Source organism: Taurulus bubalis (genome assembly GCF_910589615.1).
Source record: "Taurulus bubalis genome assembly, chromosome: 8".
NCBI classification, from domain to species: Eukaryota; Metazoa; Chordata; class Actinopteri; order Perciformes; family Cottidae; genus Taurulus; species Taurulus bubalis.
In genome coordinates, this window is record NC_136596.1 from 16,811,258 (window position 1) to 16,823,321 (window position 12,064).

General features: G+C 38.8%; 2 protein-coding genes across 3 annotated transcripts in view; one reads left to right on the forward strand and one right to left on the reverse strand.

Moving 5' to 3' along the window:
- Positions 1–250: 250 nt before the first annotated feature.
- Positions 251–8,626, forward strand: piwil1 (piwi-like RNA-mediated gene silencing 1; the record flags this gene model as incomplete). 2 transcript variants are annotated; one of them, XM_079221834.1, is made up of 20 exons in its annotated part: positions 251–325; positions 878–971; positions 1,402–1,530; positions 1,637–1,851; positions 2,647–2,768; positions 3,009–3,089; positions 3,573–3,770; positions 3,869–3,977; positions 4,327–4,456; positions 4,717–4,834; positions 5,057–5,171; positions 5,267–5,454; positions 5,828–5,900; positions 6,101–6,301; positions 7,053–7,156; positions 7,316–7,386; positions 7,481–7,634; positions 7,930–8,055; positions 8,140–8,287; positions 8,510–8,626. In XM_079221834.1, 20 exons carry the CDS (start codon positions 251–253, stop codon positions 8,624–8,626), a joined length of 2,568 nt encoding a protein of 855 aa, XP_079077960.1. The 2 variants fall into 2 exon arrangements, with proteins under 2 accessions (XP_079077960.1, XP_079077961.1); XM_079221835.1 differs by having other exon boundaries at positions 251–313; positions 872–971.
- Positions 8,627–11,212: 2,586 nt separating this feature from the next.
- The window catches only part of rimbp2b (RIMS binding protein 2b), a gene marked incomplete at both ends in the record, with an annotated part of 73,048 nt that continues 72,196 nt past the window's right edge, over positions 11,213–12,064 (reverse strand). Inside the window, one exon of the mRNA XM_079222502.1 lies at positions 11,213–11,404. Coding sequence (XP_079078628.1) covers positions 11,213–11,404 — 192 coding nt within the window. The remainder of the gene's footprint in view (positions 11,405–12,064) is intronic.

Here is a 12,064-nt window from a genome sequence, read left to right on the forward strand (position 1 = left end):
GACTGACGGAACATGTCATGTGTTTAGACATTTTTAAATCCTACGTAATGTATGATATTATTTTGATATCACTTTTTTGGGGACAATAAGTTGCAGTAACTTAACCAAATGACAACTTGGTTTTTAAACCCTGTACATTTTTTTTCTTTTTTTTCTTGCATATTTTTGAGTGGTTAAATATTTGTTCCCAGTTTTGTATTAAATGGTAGCGTTTTCTTTATAACAGCTGCATCTTTGAGACTTCACCAAAATGACCGGACGGGCACGGGCTCGAGGCAGAGCACGTGGTCAAGAGACTGTGGCACCTGGAGCGGTAAGAGCAGCTGTAATCTCTGGTTACTCTTTACGTTACAAGGCAATCATTGATATTTAGCACCGGGTTCACGTCCACTTTTTTATGGAAGGTCACTTAATTATGCGAAACGGGGTTGCACAAACACAATATGGCCGACATCTTCTCATAAAAATCCGACGTTCTCCACCAACATTGACTACCTTTGACCACAAAGCAACTTGATATAAACGGCGGATTAGCTAGGAGCAGATTTATTTATTTTTTGTTCGTATCTGGGTTCTCCTCCCTCTAGACTCTGCTTCATGTCGAGTTTGCTCTGGTAGGTCTGGCTTGGTGGTCCGTCATGCGCACGTTTAAAAAAAAAAAAAAAAAATGTTATGCCTTCTATTATAAAAACAAAAACTATATACATTATTTATTTTGGTGTTTTATCATCTTGAAGTGTTGGCATTGTTTGTGCATGTTTTTAGATTTCTGTTTCCATCCAAAGGACGTAAATATCGTTTTGGTAAATTAATAGCCAAAATGTTTAATGTAATTTATTAATATATTATAAAATGTGTTTTGTCTTGAAAGAGTCAGGCTCGAGGAGATGCTGCACCACCAGCTCCTGCGGAGGATAAGCTGGTTGGTAGAGGGAGGCAGCAGGGTGTTCCGGGACCTTTTTCTTCAGAAGGTACTTGGTCATGATGTTTGTCTCTTTTGTCAAATAATCATGGCATCAAAATCATTATTTTTTTTTTTTGAAAGTCTGCATGATTACTTTTCCTTGGTGGAGGTTGATTTCTACTCGGATATGGATGTTTTCTAAAGGATGGCAGCCTTCTTGTGTAGTGCTAATTGCATGTCCTGATTCAGGGAGAACATGTTTGAATAAATGTCACGTAAAATTGCAGCTCTGTTGGAAAAAAATGTTGTAGTTTAGCTTGGTGTTAATCTTATGCCATAGTTAAACTTAATGTTAATACGATACACTGAAAGAAAAAAATGGCACTGGCATGCAGGGCAATTGGTTATTTTAGACGAGTAGATAAAAAAAAAAGTTCTGGTTTGGCATCCAAATGTACACAAAAAGGTTGTGACGGACTCAATTTTGTTTTTATTAGCTGTTTTACAGATTTCAGCTGGATTTCAGCAGGTAAAGCTGGGAGAAAGAGGTGGACGCCGCCGGGATTATAACGATGCCGGGATTAATACAAGGCAGGCTATGCTGCATGTTAAGGATTCCAAGTTGGGTCAGTCATTTGAAATGAATGCACACTAAACTCATTCAGCAAATGTTCGTTTTAAAATAGTTGGAGAGGATTATATATTACTAATAAATTATGTTTGCTTCCTTAGGAACATCTGGCGCACCCATTAAGTTGACGGCAAACTACTTTCGAATCCTGTCCCGCCCTCAGTGGGTGCTGTATCAGTACCATGTGGACTACAACCCACCAATGGAGGCTCGTCGTCTGAGAATGGCCCTCCTCTTCCAGCACGAAGAAGCACTTGGCTCAGCACGGAGCTTTGATGGAGCTGTGCTTTTTTTACCTCTCAGATTGGCCAACAAGGTGATCTAATCCTCAAAACGTGGAATTTAAGAGGGAAAACAAAACCTTGTGGCTAATCGCACTGTTTGAAATGTTTGTGATTGTTGGAGGTCACAAATCCCCAGAATTGCCTGCACCCTTTTAGACCAGAGTTAACTCTAACCAATATATTGCCATTGTTGGAGCCCTGTACAGTTAAATTCACTGCTGTACTATTTAAACATTTTTTTTTTTAGTATTGTTACGTCTGGGTGCTATATTGGCTTTTTTTTAATTTAAAATATATATTCTTATGGTATATTTATACATCTTCAAACAAGAGATGGGATGAGACAATGCTATTGATATAGTTTGATGTTGCATAACATAATGTAAAGACATGCCAGTGTTGGTTGCGTCTCTTCTCACTCTCTGCACTCTCCCAGTCCCGCGCCCTCTTTTTGGCTGAACTGCAGCAAAGCAGGGCTAGACCTATAATCGCAAAAGTATGTCGCCGAGTGATAAAGATGCTAAATTATTTTTCACCATTGGTCAAAGTGAGTGATCATTTTGCACCATCGGCTGTTGCTCCCCTCTAAAATTTATATTTTTAATTAAACATGGCCAAATGTTGTAGGGCGTTGACAGTTTGATGCACAAGTTAGAGTATCTTTAAACAAAAAATATATATATATATATATATTTATTTAAAAGAATTTTAAGATTGGCTCATTTTACAAAGTATTTCTTTGATTTAATTGGGATGGAAGGTGTGATTGGTAGGTTATCATATTTTGGGATTCTTTCTTGGACATGAATGTTTACCCTTGTGTTTAGGAGACAGTGCTCCACAGCGAGACGAGGAATGGAGAGAAGGTTCAGATCACTGTCACCCTGACGAATGAACTGCCACCCACGTCACCTGTGTGTATTCAGTTCTACAACATCATATTCAGAAGGTAATGTTTTCAGGTCTTAAGTAATGCACTGTTGGAACTGAAATGTGTACATGCATCAACCAAATTAATTGAAATATATACTCTAATGTAGTGTAAATATTGTTATGGATGGTGCATTTTCAAATGGAATTAAGTCGTTACATCTGATTACAAAAGCTTGAATGCCAATAACGTTAACCGCAGCTTTTTGGATCTTTAGAAACTTTCAAATGTGAAATACATGTTGCTCCATTTCTTCAGGATCTTGAGAATGCTCGACATGCAGCAGATTGGACGCAACTACTACAACCCCAATGATCCACTCAACGTCCCACAGCACAGGTCTATTAGTTTACCTCACATTGTGATCAAGCTGGACAAAAGAAGTATAGATTAAGAATTAAAGTTTATTTATTTTTACATTTCATCCTAGACACATGTGTTTAAAAATATGCGTTTGCCTCTCGAATATGAAAACTAATGGCAGGGCTATATGTCGACACAAGGAGTGTGCATTTGTACAACAGTCTACTGAAATGTCTATTTAAGGCTGGGAAACGCAGTATATTTACACAGTTCTGTGTTCTTCAAAAAATTAAGAAATTGACGTCTGTGATCTGAAGTAGTTTGATGCTTTCTTTTAAAAGTAGAAAATAAGATCTGAAGAACCATCTCCAAGGATGTTACCAGTTATCCTGTGTTTTTAAAAAATAAATAGACTGGTTTAAGTCAAGTCAGAAGCTGTGTCAGAGTTCAGTAAATGGGCAATAGTAGAAACTATTATTAGGTTTGAGAAGAAGAAAAAGTTAATCTGTCTTTTCCTAGGCTGACCATCTGGCCAGGCTACACCACCACCATTTTGCAGTACGAAACAGCCATTATGCTGTGTACTGACGTGAGCCACAAGGTGCTGCGTAGTGAGACGGTGCTTGACTTTATGCTCAACCTGAGACAGAAGTGTGGAAATCAACGCTTCCCTGAGATCTGCAGTAAGGAGCTGATTGGACTCATCGTCCTCACCAAGTAGGGACCATGTTTCTGACACGCACAGTTGCACAAATTACAAATGAGTATGGAAGGGATATTTATCTGTCCTTCTCCCACTTTTATTTTATTTTTAGGTACAACAACAAGACTTACAGGATTGATGATATTGCATGGGACCACACTCCCAACAACACATTCACGAAGAGAGACACGGATATTTCATTCAAGAACTACTATAAGACGGTAGCTGCCATGCACTCAACAGAAGTGTTAGTGTAACTGGTACAATAAATACATTACGCTTTTCTGCGTCAACAGATGCACACTGACCCACACACAAATAAAATAAAGCTAAATAACTAAAGCTGATTTGGATAATGTTGCATTGAATGCATATTGACACATTCTCAGGTTTTGAGGGATTCAGAATTGGGATTGGCCAAAGAGGAAACGCATGTAGGCGCAGTAGATGTTAAAGTCTTTAGGGATACTTTTTAGGTAAATCTAGTAAGTGATGCATCTAGATATAACCTTATTCATGACCATGTTCTATTCTGGTTTGCATTTTAATATTCATACTTTCTATTCTAAGCAATATAACCTGGACATCGCTGATGAGAACCAGGTGCTGCTGGTCAGCCATGTGAAGAAGCAGTTGGGTCCTTCTGGTGGTCCTCCTCCTGGCCCGGCCATGCTCATCCCAGAGCTGTGCTTTCTCACAGGTTTACAGTCTCATTCTCCATTGTTTGTCTTAATTCATTTATAGCAGTTTAATCAGATGTATATCTGAGTGTTTATTTTTTTTACTGTAACTGAGGAACACTTTTGACACTTAAAACCTTCTGGTCATAACACGACAACATCAATATCCTTTTGTGGTTATTGATGATGGTAGTTGGCCTATTTGGATGTCGTCCTTGGTAAACGAACCATTCAGTGAAATCTATCGTAACTTCAAATGCAAACTCGATGTGTTTGACAGGCTTGACTGACAAGATGCGAGCCGACTACGTCATCATGAAGGACTTGGACATGCACACCAAATTGGACCCAAGTCAAAGGGAGATACGCCTCAACAGATTTGTCAGTAATATACAAAAGTAAGTGATTGTCCTGGGTGCTCTAGTCTGCGTAGTTATTGCCCAAAGTCTCCTAGTCACATTTGACTCTTCCCTGCCTGGTTTGTAATTACTTTAAATATCTATCCTCACTGTTTCCCGTTAAAGTGGTCCTCATCTCAGCAGCTTGTGTAATTCGTCTGTTCATATGCACAGAAGTTAGAATGCAAGGCTTTGATTTAATTCCTAAACATTATTTTACAGGAATACTGACGCACAAGCTGAGTTGGACAAGTGGGGACTCAGTTTTGATAAGGAACTCGTAAAGCTGACTGGCAGAGTCCTTCCAGCGGAGAGGATCTTCCAGGGACCAAAATCGGTATAATATGCTTGTAGTTGCATAAAATTGTTCTTTTGAATTAATAGTATTTATAGGATCTTAATTGACAGATTATCATAATTTGTGTCACCCAGTTTGACTACAACCCCATGCAAGCTGACTGGACCAAAGAGATGCGTGGGCTGCCTCTGATCTGCTCTCCTCCACTGGAAAACTGGCTCTTGTTTCACACCCGTCGTAACAGCACTGAAGCCCAGGCCCTCATGCAGACCCTCCTTAAAGTCTCGGCTCCGCTAAAAATCCGCATTCAGAGAGCACTCGTGTGAGTTCTCGCATAAGAACGATGGGGGTTCTGATCATTATTTAGGATTTGCAGACTGATGTAGAATACATTTAAATTGACTTTTTTGCCAGTTTGTTATTGTTAAAACTGTTTGCGAGGAAGTTGTACCGTACTTCAATACTTCTGACCTTCACGAAGTAAAGGTGTATTGCTTGGTATATGTAATAAATTTGTAACTGGGTGATAACCTTATCACACCTTTTCTCCAGTAGTTGAAATATTTTAATGTTTTAAAATGTTTAGTTATGAAAGCTTCATCATTTTAATGTTTTGACATGCGTCCATTTATTGTTACTATACGAAGATTTTTAAAATTGATTTTGTCATTTACTTATTGCACTTTTTAATTTAGGATAGAGTATGACGATCATCAGGAGTCTCTCCTCAGAGCCCTGAAGCAGAATGTTGGACCCCAAACACAGATGGTTAGTGACTAAATATATAATGCATAAATTTGGAGGTGCAGATCACCTTCATACGTTTTACTTTTGCATATTATTGACTAATTTCTTGTAAACCATGGATGAATGTTAACATTTGAATTGTAGCCAGGTTTGCGCGCTGTTTGAGGCATAGATGTGCTGTGTCAAAAAGCAGTAAAAGACCTTCCATTTGTTCCTGTTAGGTTGTGGTGGTCCTCCCCAGCAACAGGAAGGACCAGTACGACAGCGTCAAGAAGTACCTTTGTGTGGACTGCCCCACTCCCAGCCAGTGTGTGGTTTCTCGTACCCTCGCCAGGCAACAAGCACTCATGACTGTGGCAACCAAGATTGCTCTTCAGATGGCTTGCAAGATGGGAGGAGAGCTCTGGAGTGTGGAAATCCCTGTAAGTCACGTGCACACTAATTCATATGTACATTAAAGAGGTTAGGCGTATTTGTGAAAACAAGATAAGTAGTTCTCGAGTGGATTAAGCTGTCGGCTGTTTTAGAGCAGATGGAGGATGGAACTGTTGTCGTTTAAATGTTTCACAAATATTTATCATTGTCATATTTATACAGGATGTTACAAGTGGATGAAGCTTAATCGGTTTTAATGGATTTTGAGCTGGTTTCACAAAGACGTACATTACATTTAATTTAGCTAACAAACTCAACAATTTCTTCAAGAAAGCCAAACTACAAAGTGCTGTAAGTAAATTTATGTAAAAATGAATGACATTTCACTCCCCCTCCTCCCTGTAGGCTCTGTGGTTTTTTAAATTCTGGATTGTTTTTGATTTATTTGAGTGTTTTCTTTAGTATTTACTTAAATTATTAGACTGCTTTCAGTAATGTTTCCATGCACACAGTAATGTGATACTTAAGCAGCAAAACTAAACTGTCGTTCTAAAGTTTAGCTGAAATAATTATTTTAATTACATTGCTCTTTCTTCGTGCGAGAATGCACATGGCGTCTCAGCCATCTGACGCCGCAATTATAACTGCAATCACTGTTACACAGCCTAATAATCCTGATCAAATAATATTGATGTCTGAATTCAACACCAATAGACCCCTCCGGTAAAGTGCTCCTTCAGAACGTTGGCATTTAAAAAAAAAAAAAAAATATTTGGATTCTTCCCACCTTTTGTGTAGCTCAAGCAGCTGATGATTGTGGGCATTGACTGCTACCATGACACCCTTGCTGGGAAACGCTCTATTGGAGCTCTAGTGGCCAGCCTCAATCACGGCATGAGCAGGTTAGTCTCTACAACAGTTTCTTTCCATACTGTACCTTAGTCTACAGCATGAATAAGGCTGCACTAGCCTGCTTTACAGTAGTTGTATTGGTTACTTGAGTCTTGAATTTAGTGCCATAGTACTGTTAGTTGTCTGACATTTCTAATGTCTTTGTCAAGGTGGTACTCAAAGTGTGTGTTTCAGCACAGAGGCCAGGAAATCATGGATGGACTGAAGATGGCTTTATCTGGCAAGATGCTTCCCATGATTCTAATAATTTATTTTATTATACACATTAATGATCTTTCAACAATGTTGGCATACTTGTCTTATATATTTTCCAGGTGCACTGAAAGACTACCTGAAGTTCAACAACTCCTTGCCTACACGAATCATTGTGTACAGAGATGGAGTGGGAGACGGCCAGCTGCTCAGCGTGGTCAACTATGAGGTCTCACAGATCATCGAATCCATCCAGTCCATGGGGCACGACTACGCGTGAGGTTTTCATCGTTAATCGCTCTCTAGGAGCTGCTGCCCTTATGTAGTTAATCAAATGAGCTGAAGACGTAATCACCTATATTAAACTCCTCAATGTCCTTTGATTTGTGAATAACACGCAAAACGGCAGGTGCTGAAAATCAAGTTATGCCATTAACTCTGGTTTAATAAATGTGGAATTTTTTTAACACTGGTTATGTTGAGGAGTTCAGACACCATAAGGAGTTGAACAAAGCTCAAACAAATTTGTAAATTGTCATTCATTTATGGATTCTCTATGTGCTCGTCATAGGCCCAAGCTAAGTGTGGTGGTGGTGAAGAAGCGCATCAACAGTAGGTTTTTTGCCGCAATTAATGGCAATGTGACCAACCCTCCCCCGGGCACCGTTGTTGACTCAGAGGTTACCCGTCCAGAGTGGTATGTTTTCATTTGTTTAGCTCCTGTTTTTTTTTTTTTCAATGTTCTAGTTGTGGTGGCTACTTGTTAACCTTTGTTTGCTAGGTATGACTTCTACATTGTGAGCCAGGCTGTCCGCAACGGGAGCGTCTCTCCAACCCACTACAATGTCGTGTACGACACCAGTGGACTGAAGCCTGATCACATGCAGCGGCTTACCTACAAGCTGTGCCACATGTACTACAACTGGCAGGTAGGCTTGTTTCATCCTGGACTCTAGTTTCTCCTAAGTTGACTGCAATTGTACTGAAACTCTTTCAGTTCACGAGTGGGCATATGTTTTATAGTTGGGTACAACCGGTTATTGAATTTCAGATTTTAATAACTGGTCAAAGTCAACATTTAATCCAATAAAGCATTAGTCAATGTTTTTTTTTAGACTCCAAATGCTGTAATTTATTCTTCTGTGCTTTAGGGGATCATCAGAGTGCCCGCTCCCTGCCAGTATGCCCACAAGCTGGCTTTTCTTGTGGGTCAAAGCATCCACAAGGAGCCCAATGTGAAACTGGATGACCTCCTATTTTACTTGTGAGAAGATGAGCGATTTGTTTCGTTTGGCTCTGACTCTTAATTTGGCATGTTAACTGTATATATAAACTTTTGTTAGGTAGGTTCTCCTCAGTTTGAAGTAATGCATGTTAAGTTTTGCCAAAGTTAAGTGTTTGTATTTTTTAGAGCCCTGTGTATTGAGTTACGCAGTTTGAGAGGTTCATATTGAAGTCTGACTAGACTCAAATCAGAGACCAAAAGCTACTGTAGCACATATGCTAACAGTGATGATCAATGCACGTCTACTGTTCAAAATGCACTGAAGTAGATGAATGAAACATCACAAGTAACGAGATCCAAGTTATTAAGAGCTGGTCTTGAAATGAGACGTATTTGATTTTCTTCATATCCTTATTGTATTCACTGATTACTAATTATATGTTTAAGGAAATATATTATTTTTTTAGCTTTTTGTTATTGCGTCTCCTGGTGAATTGTAGTTATCGCTTAAATCAAATTTTGGTTTGTAATGAGGGTCGTATGTTCAAAGTTATTTTAATAAACTTGTTTGTGTGGTATGTCATTTTGTCTTGAGTTAAGTCACACATGCAAACTTTACAAAATATCAAATTTATTTAGATTTGGGTTTTTTTTTAAGAAAAGATTGCACATGCACACCCACACATTAATTTGTAACCATCAATATAGGCTGATAATTCTTATAAAGCTAGCACACAATTGCAGACTTAAACAATATGGTCTTCAAGACACCATGGGGAAAGCTTGCACTGTTTGATTATAAAGTTAAATGTACAAAAAAGGCAGTTTGAAAATCAAGTATAAACATTTCAAATAATTTTTACAAATGGACAAAGTACAAAAAGAGCAACAGTCACTCCAAATGAATAGAAGCAGTGTCTGACGACATGATTCATAAATAGGAAAAGTTGTAAATCAGTTTATCATAAGATGCCATGGCTGTTCGGCCGAGAATTGTACAGAAAGTATTACAGAATGTTTTGCATACATTCTTTTTTGGCAGTTTCAGTTCAACTCGTGTATAAAAAAATAGGCTAGATTTTGAACTACTTGAGGATGAAATGGCAATCGGAATGGTGGGGAAATAAAGATGGACTGTTTCATTTCACACAAAGACGGACATCTGCTCGAAGCCTTTTGGGCAGCTTTGAAAATACATTGGCTTTCAATTCATACATTCACTACTCTACATTAAGGTGTAGATATTTATATATTTTGATGTACAGTACTTGTTTTCTGCACCAAACTGACACTAAACGGGCTTCAATGACTGATTGGCTTGACTCGACATGTTTTTAATCTAGATTTTGGGTTCGAAGTGTTGAGGGGCAGCGTAGAGGTAGCCTTGTCTCATTGTCAATTATTGTGAAAACGGTCAAACCTTTAGTCTTCTAGTGTTGTATGTTGTGAATCAAATGCACTACAGTAACATGACTTAATTAGCTGATGCTCTATCACAGATTAACTACACGTGTGTTACTTTGTTTATGTAGAGCATTCATTGTTTTATATCCAATGTGCATCAGTGGCATTAAAAATTGTGAACTCAAATTTAAAAGTCCCTTCATTCAATCTGCCTAGAAAAATTAGTATGCTGACGATTTGCCCTTTTTCACCACCTGTTTTCAAGATTAGAGAATTAAGAATGATATATTCATATCAAGTACTTTAGATGAAGGATATGTGAACACGGCTGTTGGACGGTTATATGTAAGCTCTGGTCCTATGGAAATCACGACAGTCACACAATACCTGCACATCACAAGTCAGGATAAATGTCGGCTTACAGATTTGATGAAGTACCAACATAAATGAGTAGGCATGGAACTGCATGCTCTACTTGGCAAAGTACAAACCATTGTGCGATTATAAGGCAAATACATGGAGGTTAGGTCTACTAGGCATTTCCATTCAACCTGATTTTTATGCAGAGACCCTGTCGTAGATACAGTATGTGCTTGTATTAGGTGTCTGACATGTTTGTAGGGGGAATGCTCTATCACAGATGTTGAGATAGGGCAGAAAAGTAAAAGCTATGTCACAGTTTACTGCGCAGCCAGTCAGCCACGCTGTATTTATGTACTGCATGCTCCAGGTTTAATTTTTGAGACTGTGACATCGCATGCACTCTCAAGGGGTCAGGTGGGAATGTGCTGAAGTAAAAGCATGCAAACCTCTCATACAATGCAAGTGACTGGCTGCTTGAAACAAGCCTGTGGCCCTCGAAGTCCATCTTTTTCTTTAGATTTAAAATGTTTGAACGATATTCTGATTTCTGTACACGGAGACACTGCTCAGACTCATAATGTGGTGTAATCAGTGCCATTCGACATGAGCAGGGGCTAAATGTTGAGTGCCCCGTCTCTGTCTACAGTAAAACATCTGTCAGAGACTCGGAGGTAAGATACTCAGCACACACATCAGATCATAATATGAAATGTTATTGAAAATATGTAGTTGATACTTTTAACAAAAAATATTCTAGTATACAACAGATGTACAAGAATAAACCTGTCCACGTGGTCGATTTTTTTTTTTTTTAAACACTACGAGGAAGTGGATGACACTCCAAGTATGCCAATAAATTATTTTACAGCGCCAAGTCTTTGCAATAGTGTCTTCCTTTGGAGAGCAGTCCCTTTTCCTTTGTGGAGGAGTACATGTCCAGTGGGGCCCTGATGGGACTGCCGGGCCCCACGGTGGCAGGGCCAGAGCCAGGGATGTGTGGACGCACTGTGGGAGAGCCTGCTCTTCTGGGCGGACCCGCTTTTTCCAATGGAACCTAATGGGAGACCCGTAAGGTACAGTTGAGGGTGTTAAACAGTCAGCTGTCTCTCACACCTCAGTCACTACTCCCCTCCTCCTCTTAAGTCCTTTCTGTCTCAGCTGGGCCACCATAGCTCTGAAGTCTACCTCCCTGGATGTTGTCCTGTGCACTCTGGGGTGTATATAAAAATACACACTGCCTCCCTCCCCCTCTCTCTGCCAGGTAGAAACATGTTTTTTTTTAAGATGCTAGAATTAAGCTAGAACAACACAGAGTGTAAGCATGACATTGACTAACTTCCACATCAATGTAAAGTGACAACATTTCCCAACAATGAATATCAAGGGGCAGGGCAGTTCCTCTCACAAACAGATACATTTGCTTTTTGGGACAAGTGGGACATATTTATACCACATTTACTTTCCTTCCCCTTTAAATATATATATATATATATATATATATATATATATATATATACGTATATATATATATATATATATATATATATATACGTATATATATATACGTATATATATATACATATATATGTGTATATATATATATACGTATATATATATGTATATAGATCTATATCTATATAGATAGATATTTACTGATACAACTGGGTTACAGAGCAACTACTAGTCACTATTCCTTTTCTGTAATCATGAGCTA